The 20050-nt window shown below is 42.1% G+C and overlaps 1 protein-coding gene across 1 annotated transcript; it reads right to left on the bottom strand.

Annotated features, from left to right (window-relative positions):
• Nucleotides 1-9620: 9620 nt before the first annotated feature.
• On the bottom strand, nt 9621-18156 carry C1GALT1C1 (C1GALT1 specific chaperone 1). Its single transcript, XM_033945890.1, is given in 8 exon segments — nt 9621-13330; nt 13333-13380; nt 13383-13467; nt 13469-13561; nt 13563-13655; nt 13657-13743; nt 13745-14079; nt 17320-18156. Coding segments are annotated over 7 exon segments (951 nt in total). The 5' UTR covers nt 14075-14079; nt 17320-18156; the 3' UTR covers nt 9621-13115.
• Nucleotides 18157-20050: the final 1894 nt, after the last annotated feature.

The following is a 20050-nucleotide window of genomic DNA, read 5'->3' as shown; positions in this document are numbered from 1 at the left end:
ATGTCTTATCCATTAGAGAAACTGAACACAAAGATTTCACAGAAAATGAATGCAGAAAAGGGGCCTAGGTAGTTTTATTTATTTATTTATTTATTTATATAATTTTTAAACAATTACCAAGCATAAACATCTTGTACAGAAAAGTGTAATCAGAAACATTAACTTAATTTTACTTTCAAACTTGAAAGATAAATCAAATTTTAAAAAGGAAAAAAAAACCACAATAAAAATGCTCACTTGATCACACACTAGTCCTCTAATCTCGGATCCAAGACTTAAAGAGTAGAGTAAATTAAACTCGCATATTTATCAAAGAAGGCTCTATAACTACTGCAGAACAGAGAACTAATCTTTATTAGGCGTAGTTATTATTTCATTCTTAAGATGTTTCATTGAGAGAAAACTTGTCAAATGGGATGGGTCTATAAAAACATATTTCAAAGAACGATATCTGATTATATACACTTGCATGGATATCTCAAAAAGAAAAGACCCCCCATTTGAGTCACTCCAGGTTTCAAAATTAGAAATTCTCTAATTCTTTTTTAAGTCTCTTTCGAGACATCAACCTAAGTAGTTATTTATTGTAGTCTAAGGTTCTGTGAGAGAGAGAGAATCATAGGAGAGAAAAATGTGGTGTTAACTAGAACAGAAAAAAAATGAAATGCCTGTATATTTTAGCATTTGGCAGGATCATCTTGATAACCTCTGCTTTGTCTCACATTCAGGGTTTATAGCATACCAATCATTCCCCTTAATTAGCTCAAAAGGCCATTTTAATGTCCTGACCTGCTTTCCTGTTTGTTCTGTGTGCATTGGCAGCAAAAGCAAAAATATGGTTCAGAGATGTAAAAAATTAAAGTAGTCAAGCTATGATATTAATGTTACATGTCCATTCTCCAACAACCACTAGGTCTCTGTCATGAGTGGGGTATGAAGAGTCTGCCTCAGGCAGAGAGGCTGACCCTAGCACAATTGTGAGTACCTCTGTGGCTTTCTCCCATGAGGCCAATCTTCCAGGACATGAGGGATGGGGAGGGGAAAACAGTCCCCACTCTCAAACGAAACATAGAAACCAGAATGTGATCTTCTTCAGACTTAATAAAGAATTGTGGTCCACTGACAGAACAGCTGCTGTTGCTGATGAGAACAAGCATGGATGCCTTCCCTGAATGTTGCTGCTTAAGAGAAGATAGCTCCAAGGGATTCCCTGAGTTGCCCAAAAGATCCTCTATTGTATCTGGGCAGTAGGAGTTGGCACCAGTACTTTTAACTGCTTTACAGATTGAAACCTCTTCTTACAAGATATGATTTTAGGACTGTGGTACAATCGTTTTTGAGTATATTAGATTACTGTAATGCACTGTATTTGGGATTATCTAAGGTAAAATTGAAATCCCTACAGCTACTGATGAATTCTGCAGTCATACTGATTAGTGGGATATAGAGAACATCTTATATTTCTCCTGTATTAAAAAGACTGCACTGTTTGCCAATTGAACAAAGGATTCATTTTAAAGTACTATCTCTAGTGCATCAAACTTTAACTCGGAATGTACCGTGTTGGTTTCAAGGTCTATGGGAGATATATAAACCTGGTAAAGATTTACAATCTGCTGGTAGTATGAAATTAGTATGTTAGTCCCCCTTTAAATACAAATTATGTATTAACGGAGAAGAGCATATTTACGATTGTAACATAGTAACATAGTAGATGATGGCAGATAAAGACCCGAATGGTCCATCCAGTCTGCCCAACCTGATTCAACCCCAATTTTTTTTTTAATTTAATTTTTTTTAATTTTTTCTTCTTAGCTACTTCTGGGCAAGAATCCAAAGCTCCACCCGGTACTGTGCTTGGGTTCCAACTGCCAAAATCTCTGTTAAGACTTACTCCAGCCCATCTACACCCTCCCAGCCATTGAAGCCTTCCCCTGCCCATCCTCCACCAAACGGCCATACACAGACCGTGCAAGTCTGTCCAGTACTGGCCTTAGTTCAATATTTAATATTATTTTCTGATTCTAAATTGCAGGGATATCCCTGTGGAATAAGCTATCTGGACAAATAAGGTTAACTGCCAGCTTCAAAAACACTTGCAGAAAATAAAGCCTGTAAAAAGGCCTGCTAGTTGCTGCTTTGGACATTTCCCTTAGACCAGGGGTGTCCAACCTTTTGGCTTCCCTGGGCCACATTGGCTGAAAATGTTTTTTCTGGGGTTGCTGCACTAACACAAGCTGATGAGCAAAAAAAAGGTTGAGCAGGTCCCAAATTTGCAATCAGTAATATAGAAAATGTACATATCTAATAATAAACCTTCATTAAAGGGATACTGTGGAGAGGAACCCAAAAGAGCAGTAATATCCCGACTGAGTGATCCTCCAAGTACACCACTGACAGTGGGAGCTGCCACAGGCTTCCGCATCCCCATTCTGATGAGCAGGGATGTGTGCTAGAGAATGACACGGGGCAAAAATCTGTCCCCGTCATTGCCCCGTCCCTGGCCCACCATCCCCATCACCACCCCGTCACCGCCGTTCCCTTCACCGCCCCGTCACCGTCACCGCCATCCCTTTCACCGCCACTGCCATCCCATTCACCGCCCCGTCACCGTCCCCGCTGCATCCATATAAGCCTTAGTACTGTAATATTTAGCTTATTCCTTTCTTATAAATCAAAGTTCCTGCTGCTGAACTAGAGAAAGAGATGTTCAGCTGGCAGGGCTTTGTTTATAAATTTTTATCAACACAACTAATATACTACTTTATCCTAAAGCAAAGAAAAAGAAAATAAATAGAATTTTTTTTTCCTACCTTTGTTGTCTGGTTTCTGCTTTCCTCATCTTCTCATTCAATTCCTTCCATCCACTGTGTGTCTTCTCTCTGCATCTTCCATTTGCTCTGTTACTGTGCCTCTCACTTCACCCCCCCCCCCCCCCAATTGGTCTGGCACCTATTTTCTTCCCTCCGCTCCCCATAGTCTGGCATCTGTCTTCTTCCCTTCCAGCGTCTTCTCCCCACTCTGTCTTCCACATTTCCCTTCATGGTCTGTTCCTCTCCACCCTCCTTCAACGTCTGTTCTATTCCTTTCCACCACCACCCTTCCCTCCCTCCTTCACCATCTGTTCCTTTCTACCACCCTTCAGCTCCTCTCGCGCGGCCTATCTATCTACCTCCCTCTTACTTTCGTGGCACGTTACAATGTAATTTGTGCAAGCCGCTGGAGCCTGCAAGCTCGGTCCCCAAACAATCTGGCTTCTGTGTTCCTATTTTCCCCATTTCTAATATCTCCCATATATATCTGGCATTGCCCCCCCCCCCTGTGTCCATATACCATCCCCATGGCATGTATGTCCCCTTTAAGTCTCTGTCCCTATGCCCCCATGCACATAATTTTCCCTCTGTTTCTGTTACCTTCCTGTGTCCAGATTTCCCCTGTCTTCCTCTTCCACACCAATGTGTCTCTTCTCTTCAACCCCATCTAGCTTCTTTCCCTCTTTCTCCCCCCCCCCCTTTGCTTCCAGCATCTGGCTCACCTACCTGCCCTCCCCTTTCTTTCCTGCTGTGGGTTTCTTTCTCTCCCTCTTCATCCCCTTGGCCCAGAATCTCTTACCCTCCCACTCCCTCCTTCCTAGTGTGAGCCAGCAACACGTGCAATCGCGCGATCCAGCAGCCCCCTCCCGCCCGATTGTAGCGTTCAGTCAACTCCCTCCCTCCACCTCACCTTAGATGCCGAGTTTGCCGGCTTTCTTTTATGCCCAGCCGCACACGTTCAAAAAGCCGCGCACGTGCGGCTGCTCTGTTGTTCAATCTTCTCTGACGCAACCGGAAACAGGAAGTTTTAGCAGAGGAGAAGATTGAATAACTTGAACTGGGCGAAAAAGAAAGCCGGCAAACTCTACATCTAAAGTGAGGTAGAGGGAGGGAGATGGCGGAACGCTACGATCGGGTGGGTGGGAGCTGCTGGATCGCGCAATCCTTCATTGCCTCACTACGGAGACAAGTCCATTCACCACTCCACGGGGTGGTGAATGGCCTTGTTCCCGCCCTGCAATGACCACTATTTTTTCTTTCCCCGTTTTGGTGGGTTACCCGCGGGTAACAATCACCGTGTCATTCTCTAATGTGCGCTCCTGGTTCTCCTATTCACTTCTATTACAGCTATAGTGAGCCTCTTCAGAGGTGAGCCTCATCAGAGCGGGGATGCTGAAAGAGCTGTCAGCAGCGCACGTGGAAGATTGTTTAATCAGGGTAAATATTACTGCTTTTTTTGGGCCTCCCACTTTGAGCTTAGGCTCCCTCAAAATGAATATCTCCCCTGCTGTAGCTAGTAGGGATCCCCAGACCTCACCAACTGACAGCCACCTCCTCCCCCCTCCAACTTCCCAAGTTCTGTAGCTGGCAGCAATATTGCAGAGCTGCTGCCTTCCTCCTCCCTGCCCCCCCCCCTTGGTTTTCATGCATGCATGAATCGGGGGCAGCTTAAGGATATTGCCATTGGCTGCAAAGCTTGGAGATTTTGAGTTGCCAGACTAGAGGAAGATGTCTTCAGTTGGCAGGGCTTGGGAATCCCCACTAGCTCAAGTATTTATAAATTGCACTCGGGCAGGGAGAAACTTTGGTACCCATCCACTAATTTTGGGCTCCAGTCCCTCCCCCCAAATCAGTTGTATATTACTACGCCACTGAATACAAAAATAATTGTGAATCACATATCCCAAAGTTAACATATTCCAGTTAATAAATTAAAAATAAAACAATTTTTTCCACTTTGTTGTCTGGATGTCTTGTTTTTCCATCATCTTGGTCCCAGTTTCTCTTTCTGATTTTTCTCTATCTTCAACTAATTCTCTTTCCAGTGTCTGCTGTCCATTTTTTTTCTCCTCTCATTCCATTTCCTTATGCCTTTCAGCTTTCTTTTTTCTGCCTCTGTCCACTCAAATCTTGCCTTCTTTCTCACCCTTCTTTTTAAATGTTCAGCTACCTCTCGGTTCTCCATTTTCTCTCAGTCCCTAGCTCTCCCGTTTCTCATCTCACTCATTTCCCAGCCTCCTATTCTCTTCTATCTACTCCCCATTACCACATTTCTATCACTGTACTTGCTGCTCTCTCACTCATCTTATCTTACTTTTGACCTCATCCACATGGCTCACCACTTTCAGAAACCCCCCTCCCTCTCTCCACTGGTCAGGCTATAACTCCCTGTTCCTTTCTTTCCATCCCCTAGCATCATCTTATCCCAGCTCTCTTCCCTCCTGCCCTTCCATGGTTCCATCTCTCCTCTATCTCCATGGTCCAACATTTTTCTCCCTCTCTTTTCTGTTTTTCTTCTTCCCTCCCCCATTGACGCTGAACAATAAAATGGAGAAAAAAAAGAGATGCTGCATCTCTGCCTTCCATTCACAGGCCTAACATTTCTTCCTCCCTCCCATCCTGAGATCCAACTTTGCTCCCCCTGCCTGCCACCCTTCCTTCCCCAGGTCCACCATTTCTTTCATTCTGTTCCCAACAGTTCTTCCTTCAAATATCTTTCTCTCTTCCTCCACACTATCCCAGGTCCAACTTCTCTCCCTTCAGCCCATTGCCCACCATCTCTATCCTCTGTTTCTGGTCCCATAACCCCCACGCCCCCACGCCCAATCTGACACTTCACCCAATCTCTCCCCCCCCAAAAAAAAAATCTAAGGAGTATGTGTTCACAAAAGTGTCTGGATTTCAAAGATTGAACATCTAGCGTATTGAATCCGGAAGGAATGCAACAGAAGTGTGTACATGCAGATGCTGCTTGAATCGCCTCTCCCTGTGCCTGCCCACTCACACATGCACTTTAATGTGATCACATTCCGTGTTTCCCCAAAAATAAGACAGTCTTATATTGTGTTCCAAAAAAACACACTAGGGCTGTTTCAGGGAATGTCTTATTTTTTTTCATGTACAACAATCATCTCTCCCTTCCTCTCCTCCACCCCAATTCTTCCTTTCCTTTTTCTCCTCTCCCCCTTGTGCAGCAGCTCCCAAGGCCTCCAAAAACAGCAGCAGTGTTCTGAACAGGCTGCTTTGCAGCCTTCCCGCTGTAGTGTCTTTCTATCCCTCCCCCATTCCTCTGTGCAGCAGAACCCCAAACCCCACCAACCCTCCCACCATAAGCTAGTCATGCCTCCACTCCAAAACAGCAGTGGCAGTGCTCTCAACAGGCTGCTTTACTGCCTTCCCCATCATTGACATGGCAGAGGGAAGGCAGCGAAGCAGTCCATTCAGAGCTCTGTTGCACAAGGGGATGGGTGAGAGGCGAGGAAAGATGTTGCATGGGGGGGGGGGGGAAGAGGAAGAATTGGGGTGGAGAGGGAGAGATGACTGGCAAATCAGGCAGCATTAGTGTCAGGGATGGAGTTGGGGTGGCTTCAAGGGTTGATCTTAACTAGGGCTTATTTTTGGGGTAGGGCTTATATTAGGAGAAAAGGTCTGTGGTACTTTGCACCAGGGTAGGCTGACAGGCAGCAATGGAATATAGGGGTTGTATGCACCCAACTCACTTGCACTTACCTGCATAATGTTGCACTTTTGGACAGCAGTATGCTTGTAGAATCAAAATTAGTATTTAAAATTACATTTGTAAGCCTAAAAGCTTGGTGGCTCCCAGAGTTTTCTCAGGGCCACATTGCAGCCTTTTACATGGAAAAGTTTGAAGTCTACTGCCTTAACCAAAAAGAGCTTTAAAAAAAAAAATTATTCAGGAGCATTTTGTCTTTCTTAAAACAAAATGATTGAAAAGTAGTTCACTCTGTGGTGTATGCACTAGGCAGGCATCCAAAGAGGATCCATGTCTAATTTGTATGTGACAACAATTAAATAATTACTAAGACGTTGGCAGTAAAAGACATAAAGCTAAATTCCACCAGCAAGTTTCTCCAGTTCTTAGTGGAAAAAATTCTGCAAGATTATGAACTTAAAAAAAAAAAAAAAAAAAAGAAAGAAAGAAGAACAAGTTCCAATACTTCAGACATGCTAAGTAAAACTAATGCAAGCAGGCAATGAAGGAGACCAACAGCTAGAATAACATTTCAGAGATCAAGGAATGTTTGAAATTGAAAAGCACACTCCTGCAACTGAGGCACATGCAAGTACAACAAAATGATCTTTTAGGATGATTTTGCTTTATGTAGCTGCCTCAACTCTCTCAAATTTACCACATGTATTGATTGTGTTGTGCACACATTACAGCTGGAAATAAGAGACAATATGCAAAAAGGGACATGCTACTGCTCTGATTGGCAAGGTAAGGAAAATGGTTATTGTTGCCAGAACACCTAAAGTTGATTTTGTTTTGAAGTGGCTGGGCCAGTACCTACTTAATGATTCAGTACTTGTTTGATCTGAAAGCTTTTCTTGTGACATGGCCACAAATGAAAGAATTGGAAAAGTTGCTCTTTACTCATTTATAGTTAATAAAAATTTACAAGCTGGGGATCTGCTCCAGATACATTCTTGAAGGAGTGGAAGAACCAGTTTCATCTGTCCCCAAAAAGGAGTTAATTATAGATGGCATTTCCTCTTCAATTAAATGGAGACACTTCTTAAAAAATAAGATTCTTGGCAGCTGTTCATGTGTACATTGTCATTCTATTTCCTGCCTATTCAGTATGGGTATTTTGAAAACCTGAATAGCTGGGTGTGTCCCAAGGTCTGGGTTGAAAACACCTGCTATAGAGACATAATAATATGAAATAAAACAGATCATCATCACTCTAGCTCATTCAGAGAGCAAGAAGAATTTTGAAGTCAGTTCTCAACCTGGGTAAGTAACAAATCAGAGATGGGCAAAGCATTCACAAAATTACTACCTTGGTTTGAGCCATACCAAAAGGTGCAAACTAAAAAGAGATTAGTTTCTTACTTTGATAGTATCTTTTCCATTAGATAGGAATGGTAAGCTGCTGACCCAGCGGGTTATCCATGTCAGCTTTTCTTCTCCACAGTCTCTGCTGCCCCCTTCAGTTCATACCAAAGCTAGCGAAAGCTCTACCAAAGAAGATAGGAGAAAGGATATGGGGAATTCCCCCAAACCAGGTCTCTGATCTGTTCAGAATGAATTTAAAAGAATCACTGAAGAAGACAGTAATCTAGGTAAAAACATTAACAAGCCCTCAGAGGAACCAAGAAAATACAAGTTAAACAAGAAACATTTATGAAGCTCAATCATTCCTCCCTTGTAATTCCTATAAAGGGATGTACCCAAGCAATCCCCAAACTCTAAGGTGAATAAATGAGCCTGCTCGTAGTACTGAGAACCCAAAAGTGACATCCTCTTTTACTACTATGTCTACCCTGTAGAATTTGATGAAGATATGGAGGGAGGACCAGGTTGCTGATCTACAAATCTCCTCAAGTAAAATTACCCGCGCTTCCGCTCAAGAGGAAGCCACTCCTTGTTGAATGCACCTTTAAAGAGATAGGTGACCGTTTGCTGCAATCAATGTATACAAAGGATATCGCTCTACAAAATTCATCTAGAGATGGTGGCCTTAGAAGCGGGTCTGCCTCGTCTTGCCTAATTGGGAAAGTCCTATTGTGTTAACCAATGTCCAAAACCATTAAGGCCTTGTTCTTCTTGGACCCTGGGGGTGAAATGCTGGCAACCTAACCTCTTGCTTGACATGAAAAGATGAATAACCAAAAAAAAGATACCACAAAACAAATAAATAGAGATCAAAGAGACACCTTCATACTTGCCTGCACAAAGAAGAAATGAAGGAGGGGGGGCAGCAGAAACTGTGGAGGAGGAGTTGAAAAAGCTGTGATTGACATATTGTGCAGTATGCTCACGAGCACAGATGGAAAACCCTACGGTTCAGCATACCATCCTTATTGCACTGGAATTATGAATAATGCTGAGGAATTACAAATCTGAAAGTTACCATATTAGCAACGGATATATGGACTAATCCTCCACAAACTGGTACAGTGTTAGCTTTATGTATGGCATGCAGTATGAACTGCACTATTATAATGTACCATACTGTCAATATATAGTCTTATTACATGATCCATCCTTGACAAAGGTATAGGTGATTATAAATGCAATACATAATACTGTCAGAACAATTACATTAAATAAGATCATCAAAACAAATGTTACAAATTACATTGCATACATGAGTATTTATGGATCGTTAATATGCCCCAATGCAATTTGCAATTTAGAAGAGCTGGTCATGTCCAGGTTTTAAATTATTTCATTAGGGTTCATGATATAGATATCTTGGTTTGTGTTCGTGTAGGCCTACAGTTATGGTATATGGTTTGGAGAGAAGATTGGCCATATCTGGTATTGTAATCTTAACTTTTCAGGTTCTGGTATGTGTCACTTTCTTGGTTTGTGGGGCGATGGGTATGTAAAGAGCTTGATCATCTTATCGAGATGTGGTCTTGTTTGAGTTTTCTACTTGTCGTAGCCTGTTATTTGTGGGGAGAGTAAGATATTTTCCAAATAGATAAGTTTTTAAGCCTTTATAAAAGTTTTGATAGGAGGAAGTGTTTCTTAATTGTGCTGGTAAAGGATTCCACAATATTGCTTTTTTAATATATATTTTACAGAACACAAGGACATCAATAGTAAAGAAATTGAAGGAAATATAAATTAAACTTTAATAGTAAATATTCATATTTACATTCTTTGTTTCCAACACCGTAGATTTTTTGTTTTGCAGATGTACATCTTAGAAAGTTATATAAAGACATGAAATACAGAAATGTAGACAGGAATTTGCTTTCATATACCCTTCATAAAAACTCTTCAAATCAACATTTTGCAAAAAATTAATATTTTCAAACTATTACACCCTCTGTTCATTTCTTAAGTTATTTTGCAAAATATTGTATAAAAAATTTTATATGTAGAGAGCACCTAAACCTTGACCCACACATATTTAACATCAAGTGGCTGAAGGTTTATTCCCGGTAAAGGTCTGAAAGTCAGATCTTTATAGGAAAGTTATCAGATTTCTCTTGCACATTTTCTTTTTCCCTGCAGGTTTTATCCTGTTCTTTAGTTTCTACCTGAATCAAAAAGAGAAAACTATGGGCTGTCATGCTATAAGCCTTTTTCAATCACAATTATCTGGGGTTCTCTCTGTTCTCTGTTACTCCTCCCATCTCAGCCTATTCACTGGTCTCTGTGGGGAGGTAGGGGGGGGGGCAGGGGGGGTATGCATCAGAACCTCCTTTCAAAATACTGCACTCATTGGCACTAAGGAAGTAACTCTATAATACAGGAGCTAACAATTATGTGCTGATTATACACATAAATGTTCGGAATGGAATTTTCAAACATAAGTGCATAACTTGACAAAATTCTACCTAAGTGCTTTATTGTAAATACCCACTTAACTTACCCAATTACTTATAGAATACTCTTAAGTTACACATAGCTATAGCACTTAGGTACTAACATACTAGCTCTATAGCCTAAGTATTGTGCATATATAACTGGTTAGGCTGGTATTTCATAAAATAAGGTGCCTGCCTACATTCCCTTATAAAAATATGCTCTTACCAGGTACCCATTATATAGAACTGCCCTTTAAGTGTGACCAATGTGCATCACCACTGCACAAGGAGTGGGAATTCCTCCTATCCCTGGAGCTGTGGACACTGCCTCAACAACATCCTGGCCAGCCTAGATAGCATTTTGCTTGCATGGCTACCAAACTGGCTTACTATTGAATATTTCTAAAGACATACTTCAAAATATAGTTATGCATCTTACTGTCTCTTGGAAAATATGAAGAATGCAAAACTAACACTCATTCAAAAATGTGTCTCTGTCCAATTTTGTAGGCCACTAGAAAAATTAATAAAGACATTTTGAATTTATTTATTAAAGATTTTCTCCCATTTTGTCTAAGAGGAAAATGTTTAGGAGATACGACCCTCAATGAGCAAGAGACAATCTTTTTCTACTGATCTAACCTGAGCAAGCCTCCAAGTTCAGTAGTCTGTCTCATGCATCACATGATATTGGTGCAGCCTTTGCACACACAAAACAGATGGTGATATTAAAAAAAAAAAAATTTGAGTAATATGATTCTTCAACCAAAACACCCTCCCCCTCCGAATCAGCTCAGTTCTGATTCTGTTAGCATTAAGTAGATCTTTTAGTAACATTTGTTCCCGTTGAGCATTACCACCTTTGGGTCATTTCACATCAACACAAATAAACCTGTAAATATTGTTTCTTATTTTGAAGGATCTTCATTCGGCATTCTTAGATTTACATTCAGCAGTCAAGCCATGAAAGTAATACAGAAACTAATACCTAGGATTATAAAATGCCCAGTCTAGCATTCTGCTATGCCATTTTGCTTCTCACATTGTCCGAACATGTACAGAAAGTTATATTATAGACTCAGACATACGTTCAGCCTAAAGCTGTTTACAGCTGAAGTAGTACAGTCAATTTCAAATGCATCCTGATAGCCATATGCTGGCACTAGTTAGCTAAATTTCCTCTGTCCACAAAACAATTGGGCATGGCAGCCCTCTACCAAATCAGTTTTCATTGAGCATTTTTGTAGAGTTATGAATATTCATATGAATACATGGTGGAATATACAGACTGCAACCATAGCAGCATTTGTCAGCTAAGTAAGCTGGGGAGACAGAGTTGCCAGTCTTAATACTCTTTAATTTCCATTTGCTGTGTGGTTCCTGCTGAACCAGGCAAGTTGTGTCATTTTGTCATGAGTGAAGGCAGTGGAAAGCTACTGATATTTTATCATCATCATTAAAATCCTTTCTATGATAACACCACCACCACAACTAATCCATGTTAACCAAACTAATGACCCATATTTGATGAAAAACTTGCAGAAAAGAAAATTGGAAAACAGTATTTGAACAGGTTACCACATATGAACACCTCTCTTGCACTAATTTAACCATTTTAATCTACTATTTGTAAGGAAAGGTGAGTAAAGTAATCAGAAACAAAACAGTGAGATTTTAATGAATTCTGTTAGAGCAAACAATTTGTAAGTCCAAACCCCATCCTTTAATATGAAAAAATATTTTAAAAAAGTTACAGAAGTTCAGCTGTAACTTTTTCAGACTGCTTGTGGACCCATGACATGAAAAATTGGCCATTCTCAACATTTTGGATCCACTACTTTAGTCACCTTTTCCCAGAAATGGTCACTTTTTGGTATAATAAGAAAACCAGAAACATTAGAAAAAAGTTCAGCTTTTCCTCTTGTTTTGTTTACACACAAAACAACTGTAATGATGCCCAATTTCTAACCAAAGAGCCAGAGATCAATATTCTATTTCATAAGCCTCATTTTAGTTTTTTGGGTCAAATCTGACTCCAAAACAACTATGTAGAACAGAACTTAATTTTCTACAAAGGTCCTTTTACTAAGCGATGGTAAAAATAGGTCTTTGTGCACCCTTACATGGGTATTTTTTCTGCATGTTAAGCCACTGTTGGTATTTGGGTTTCTGCCAGGTACTTGTGACCTGGTTTGAACACTGTTGGAAGCAGGATACTGGGCTAAATGGACCAATGGCCTGATGCAGTATGGTTATTCTTTTGTTCTTAAAACTCCAACTTTTTATTTTTTCCATTAATGGCCATATGCTAATATTACCATTAGCATAAAACCATTTTTAAAAATTGCCACAGGAGCATTTAACACCTATTTTGTAGGCGGCAAGAGCTCATGCGTTTTCCTCACACAGTAAGCGTGTGGTAATGTAGGTAACACTAACTGGTTAGTGCAGGAAATACACCTACTCCACCATTCTAAAATATCACATGATGTTGTAGTGCATCCTGCAGGAGTCCATTTTTTTCTGTTAGGTGCATGTTAGCGACTTATGCAGCTTAGTACAAGGGCCCCTAAATTAAAATCATCAAAAAAATGAAAGGGCACCTCATATAGGATGCGACATATAGCATTTTTCTATGTATATTATCTATCAGTAACAGTAGAAAACCCGTGTATTTAAAAATGTTGTTCTCAATGTATGCAAAATCTTCCCCACTATTTAAATATGAAACCACAGTGAGTTACTGCATCTTCAATACATTATACATGTACTCTTTACAGGGTAAATCTATTAATCATTATTTGAGCCGTTAGGTGGTAGGAAAATCAATGCATCATGGAAAGTACGACCATAAGCATGCAGTCTGTACACACCATACATCATAACATGCATGGTATTAGGCGACGGTTCATTGAACGTGATCGCCATATCTGAGCAGCATCCCTCCACCACTTTCTGTGGGCTACTAGCCATTGCATCCTAAATCAAATCATTGACAGATTTGTGTTGAAGATGTCTTTACCTTCAGAATCTTCTGCATTTTCTGCAACTACTCAGTGTATTTCAGACACATAGCTAACTGTTTATCTTCAGAGAGCTTAAATATCATGCCTCCTTGTTCTGGGCACTCATCTGGAACGTTTGAAAACAGCATACAATCTATTTAAAGTCTCTATACTTAAGACAATACCACCATTAAGTTCAACATAGTCCAGATCTCCAGATCTAATAGTATGGGCCCACATAGAATGGCTGTACTGGATCTTTTTTCAACAAAAAATACTTAAGGTTTTCAATGATGGCAAATGTTTTTGGGGATGCAAGAAAAAAACCAGTTAAAATCATTTTTATAATTTTTCATAGGCATGTTGATATGCTTCCGCATCATTGACCACATGTCATTGGTCTGGAGGTTAACATGATTCAAATGCTTTCACGTTTTCAGAGCTGTAGAATTCCGTCTTATCACAGTGTTTGCTCCATGTTTCCTTTACTGCTCCCCAATGAGTAATTTCTTTAGGTTTCACAAGGATGATACAGTACACACGAATACTCTGCGTGAGTTTCATGCGATCAGCCTCTGGAAGGTTCCAAATCTCTTTCATTCCTGGGGCTTGAACATGATGGTGCTCATGGTGATGTGCTCTTTTGTTATTGTTTGGTTTAATATGTCCAAAGAAGATAATCACAATGCAGGCAATGATTCCTATCATCATACCTTTTATAAAATGACTACCTTCAAACACCATCTTTCCTAAAAATACAAAACAAAAATCTTGTCAAGTTCATTATGAAAATTTTTATAAAATCATAGCCATATGACACTGAGGTCACTTATAAGTAAAAATCATATTATATCCAACTGTATAGACCACCATATTCTAAATACCCATGCACTGTCTGCATAGTTTATTAAAGCCACATTAATATCTGGCTGGAGCATAGGAAACAGAGAGTGGGGGTAAATGGACAATACTCAGACTGGAAGAGCGTCACCAGCGGGGTGCCGCAGGACTTGGACCCGTGCTCTTCAACATCTTTATAAATGATCTGGACATTGGTACAATGAGTGAGGCGATTAAATTTGCGGATGATACTAAGTTATTCAGAGTAGTGAAGACACAGGGGGATTGCGAAGATCTGCAATGTGACATAATCAGGCTCGAGGAATGGGCATCAACATGGCAGATGAGGTTCAACGTGGAAGTGTAAAGTGATGCATGTAGGTAACAAAAATCTCATGCACGAATATAGGATGTTTGGGGCGGTACTTGGAGAGACCTCCCAGGAAAGAGACTTTGGAGTTATGATCGACAAGTCAATGAAGCCATCCACACAATATGCAGTGGCAACGAAAAGGGCGAACAGAATGCTAGGAATGATAAAGAAGGGGAATCATGAACAGATCAGAGATGGTTATCATGCCGCTGTACTGGGCCATGGTGCGCCCCTCACCTGGAGTACTGCGTTCAGCACTGGTCACCCTACATGAAGAAGGACACGGTTCTACTCGAAAGGGTCTAGAGAAGAGCAACTAAGATGGTTAAGGGGCTGGAGGAGTTGCCGTACAGTGAAATTTTAAAGAAACTGACCTTTTCTCTCCCTCGAACAGAGGTGACAGAGGGGGCATGATCAAAACATTCAAGGTACTGAAGGGAATAAACTTAGTAGATAAGGATAGGTTGTTCACCCTCTCTGAGGTAGGGAAAACGAGAGGGCACTCTAAAATTGAAAGGGGATAGATTCTGTACAAACATAAGGAAGTTCTTCTTCACCCAGAGAGTGGTAGAAAACTGGAACGCTCTTTCCGAGTCTGTCATAGGGATAAATAACATCCAGGGATTCAAGACAAGGTTAGACAAGTTCCTGCTGACCCAGAACGTACGCAAATGGGGCTAGTCTCAGTTAGGGCGCTGGTCTTTGAACTAGGGGCCGCCGAGTGAGCGGACTGCTGGGCATGATGGACCACTGGTCTGACCCGGCAGTGGCAATTCTTATGTTCTTATGTACTCACTTCAATACAATAGAATAAAGGTAACCTGCAATTGAGTCCTTTCACTAGACTAGACTAACATACTTGGAATTAAGTTTTAAAAGTTATACTCCATGTACTGATCTTACAGCAGTAATATTTAAAGTTATTTTAATGTAAAATATTTTATTAAAGAAAGACCACTGCATTTTTTTAGCAGACTACTAACACAATAGTGTTAACACAACTCCACTGATCCCTCTGGTTGTTAGTAATAGTAAATGATTGCAGAAAGGACCATTTGGTTTGCCCAGCCGAGATTTTATCACTTTGGTTAAGATAAACATACAAGATCCCATAGCCAACCCAATACCAGCATTTTATTTTTCACTACGTCTTTATGTTTTCAACCTCTTTCTATTACTGTCCTCCATATTAGTCCCAAGCATGCTCAGAACCTGTTAATGTACTAGATTCCATTATCTTCACTGCTAGGCTACATCAGGCTTTGTCATCTTCCCCTGTAATTTTCACAAAACTTACACTCTGATCCTTTTTCATGTCTTTCCTAAGTGTTCTAGTACCTATAAATCAACCAAAACTAGCAAAGTCAAAAGTATCTGCACTTGGCCTTTGGCTAAATAGTAAGATGTTTCATTGTACTGTAGAATAGCATTAGCATCATATCAGTTTTTTAAATATTCTCAAACATGTGCTTATCAAAGTATTCCACTGCTAGGATGCTTAAATTGTATTATGTTATTTGAATGTTCTCTCATGCTGTTTATTATGGTACTCTTTCAACTGTACTAAAAATTATCATATTTCTGCAATATGACTGTTCTATAGAGCTGTTAAATGTGTATACAATTCCCCCTCCAGATTCGCAGTTTTAGGACTCGCGATTTTGATTATTCGTGATTTCCTAAAACCAGAATCACCCCCACCTCCCTCCTGGACCTTACCTGGTGGTCTAGTGGGTCTTTCGGGGCAGAAGCAATTTTCCTACGCTCCTGCCCCGTGCAGATCATTCATACAAAATGGCTGCCGTGAGTTCCCTGCGTAGTCTCGAGAGTGTAGACTACAGAGTGTATTTCTGATACTGTTTCATGTTAGTCTTATTAATAGGTTTCAATTTGCTGTTTCCAAATTTACCTCATCGATTGTATTTATGCTTATAATTTGATCATTTTACTATTGTTATGCCGTTAATAAAATTATAAACTGAACCTGCAGTAAATCACTGTGTGAATCTCTTGATAAAGATGATCAATAAATCCCAATAAATAAATACAGTAGTATAGAGAGGGAAGTTTGTCTCAGTGCAGAGATGCTGGGCATTGCCTTGCCATGCAAACCCCCCCCAGCAGTGTGTGTGTGTGTGTTCTTAGAAGAACTCTTCTTCCCCCCTTTCCCACCTCTTCAAGTTTTTGTTGGCAGCAAGCAGGATCTACCTGCTACTTGTGCCAGCTGAGCCTTGTCTCTGATATCACTACCTGGTCCTGTAAACAAGAAGTGACATCAGAAAGAGGGTCTATCTTAATTGTGCAAGCTCACTGGAGCAGGGGCTGTCTCCTTTGTGACTCTGTACAGCATTGTGCACGTTTGGAAGCACTCAAGAAATAATTAATAGTAGTAATGCTGACAAGAGCAGTGAAAAGGAGATGTTACTAGTTGCTGGTGAAGACTAGAAGAAGTACATTTGGGGGAGGTACATTTAAAAGTCTCCCCTATTGCAGGAGGAGGGGGGAGGGAATAAGTGCAGCTTTTCCCACCAAGATGGAGCCTGGGGCATCCTTCCCTTTACTATGCCACTGCATACATAAACTAAAAGACATTGTTCAAACATCCAGCCTCCCTATGGCTCATTAAAGTTTGGGTTTTAATAATTATCATTCCATTCCCGTTCTTGGAATCCTGATGCAGTTTTGCTAATGTTTGGATTAATTTGGGGAATCTTTAACGAGGGTGTGTGTGCATGTATCCTCTCTAAAAAAAAAAAAAATTAAAGTATTTTCTTACCTGCGTTCTGCTCCTTCTTCAAAATTTCTTCTGCTTTCTCTTTGAAGAGGAGATAAAGTCAAGCTCAAAAGCTAATGTACAATATATTGGAATCCAATAAAAGAAATCATCCAATTTTTTCTTTTTTTTTTCTCTCCTGCAGGTTTTATATTCTGCCTAAATAAAAGTTCTCGATACAGCCTTTACCTCTAGGGCTTTGCCGCAGTTCCTGCTTTCCAGTGTAAACTTTTAAGTCCTGCAAAAGAAACAAGCCAGAAAAATGAGCAGGCAGGGAAATGAGCTGTGGAAGGGAGGAGTCAAGAAACTGTTCCGCCAGTTAAAGAGGAGGGGAAACTTCAGAGGCACAAGACCTGAAGCCATTCGGGCCCGGGCCAACTCCCCCTCCTCTTTGCACTGCGTTAGCCCAAAGAGCAGGGAAGCCTAGAGGTAGCCCACGAGAACATTTGACGGCTCTGACACGGGACCCCCTCCGCGTTTCGGCCCCTACCCTCAAACTCCTCGACCCCCGTCTCCGTCCCACCTGGCTCCTCGCGCCTGGGGGAGGGGGGGGGATCACTCGCGCGCGCGCGCCCAACCTCGCCGTCTTCCCTCTCTGGCGTCCCCTCACCATCTGTAAGGCAACGTTTGGGGCCGCCGGCCGGAAACAGGAAGTTGCCTCAAAGGGGGGCGGGGCGAGGAGAAAGACGTTGGGACCGCGTCGCCCGAGAAGGAAACCACCCTGAAAGATTAAGTTTTGAAGGTAGGGCGTTAGCGCTAAGGAGTCCGAGAAGGGGGGGGGGGAGAGCTAGCGCGGGGCGGGGGTGTCGTCGAGCGGAAGCTGCCCGGGTTCTTGACCCGTCTGGTAGAGTCCAGAGCCGCCGTTTTTGGAGACCGGCTTTGCGCGTGCCCGGTGGAAGAGCATCACGAGGCGGCCAAGCGTCTCCTGCGCGCGCATGCATGGACTTGCACGCGCGTTGTACTTTCCCCAAGACTTCTTTTGCCTTGTATCTTTATTTTACGGATGTGACTTTGAAAAAAAAGGATTTTCCCCTTTTAACTATAGGGGGGACGAGTGGTTAGAGCTGCTGCCTCAGCACCCTGAGGTTGCGAGTTTGATCCCAGCCTGCTCCCTTTGAATGGGTAAGTCTCAGGTTACCCATGGCCACGCCCCCAGGACCGCCCAGTTCCGCCTCTTTCCTGCCCCACCCCCAGATGGCATCCACACATGCTTGGACATGCAATGATATCACCACAGATGACCCTTCCCGGGAAGCGTTTCAAAACCCAGAGTGCCAGGTTTTGAAAAGCCGTCCAGGACCCCGGACATGTCCTCAAAAGGAGGGAATATCCAGGGAAATCTGGACATCTGATAACCCTGCTTAACCCTCCATTGCCCCAGGTACCATAGTTGGTCTGCTGGGATAGATAATGAAAATACTTAAATGTACTTGATTACTTGGTAAACCGCTTTGGATTAATCTAATCTAATCTTCGATTTATATACCCGGTCATTTCCCAGCGGAGCTCGACTTGGTTCACATATACCGTATTTTTTGCTCCATAAGACGCACCTGACCATAAGACGCACCCACCTCTAGAGGAGGAAAAACCAAGAAAAAAACATTCTGAACCAAATGATGTGCCCTGCCCCCCCTCCTCTGGTGGTCTAGTGGTAGGCCAGGTCAGGGGACAGGGCACGTCTAATGGTAGGCAGCCCTCCAGCCAGCCAGCTCCAGGCCAACCAGCCAGCCCAAGCCAGCCAGCTAGCTCCAGGCCAACCAGCCAGCCCCCCCGTACCTTTTTAAATCCTGCCCAGCAACTCCAACCGGCTTCCCTCCCTCCCTGCCTGCCGTGGCACCTACTTTGCAGACGGTGCTCGCAGCCATAAGAACATAAGCAATGCCTCTGCTGGGTCAGACCTGAGGTCCATCGTGCCCAGCAGTCCGCTCACGCGGCGGCCCAACAGGTCCAGGACCTTCACTCTTTCGGGCTCCTCCTTATTTCCCGGCCAGCGGCGAAGCAGATCAGCAGCGTGGATGTCAGGAGCAAGCTTTACGCTCTTCTGCTCAGCCCTTTGCTGCTTTCCGAATAGCTGCCGTAAGTTCTCGCGAGCCCCACCATTCGTGGCAGCCATTCGGAAAGCAGCGCGGGGCCGAGGAGGAGCATGTAAAGCTTGCTCCTATAGTACGCGCTGCAGATCTGTTTCGCCGCTGGCCGGGAAATAAGACGAGGGCGCTGGACCACCAGATGAAAAAGGGGGAACTGCGACGACGGATGGACAGATGGGGTGGGGTAGTTAAAAAAATGGTGGTGCAGAGGGTGGGTGGGTGGATTTAAAAAGGTGGTGCGGCAGTGGCGGGCAGGTTTTACAATGGTATGGGGGGGAGAATATCAAAATTTGTACCTTCGCTTCATAAGACACACCGAGTTTTCCACCCACTTTTGGGTGGGAAAAAAGTGCATCTTATGGAGCGAAAAATTTGGTAATTAAGATTAGAGTACATAGAAAGAGGAGCATGAGAGAAATAAAAGCTATAGTATTATCATTTCGTTGATGCTGTAGTTAAGCCTTTTAAATATGGCAAAGAACAGCAAAGTTTTCAGGGATTTACGAAATAGTTGTAGTTGGCCTATCAGGCTGATAAGAGTCAGGAAATCCATTCCAGATCTCTACCATGATTAGGCAGTTAATAAATCCCAATGAATAAATAAAATTTTCTAAATCTTTTTTGTGTGTGGAATTTTATACGTT

The sequence above is a fragment of the Geotrypetes seraphini genome, chromosome 5 (assembly GCF_902459505.1).
Source record: "Geotrypetes seraphini chromosome 5, aGeoSer1.1, whole genome shotgun sequence".
Classification (NCBI taxonomy): domain Eukaryota; kingdom Metazoa; phylum Chordata; class Amphibia; order Gymnophiona; family Dermophiidae; genus Geotrypetes; species Geotrypetes seraphini.
The sequence above is the reverse complement of the archived record's forward strand: the minus strand, read 5'-3'. Positions and strand labels throughout refer to the sequence as shown.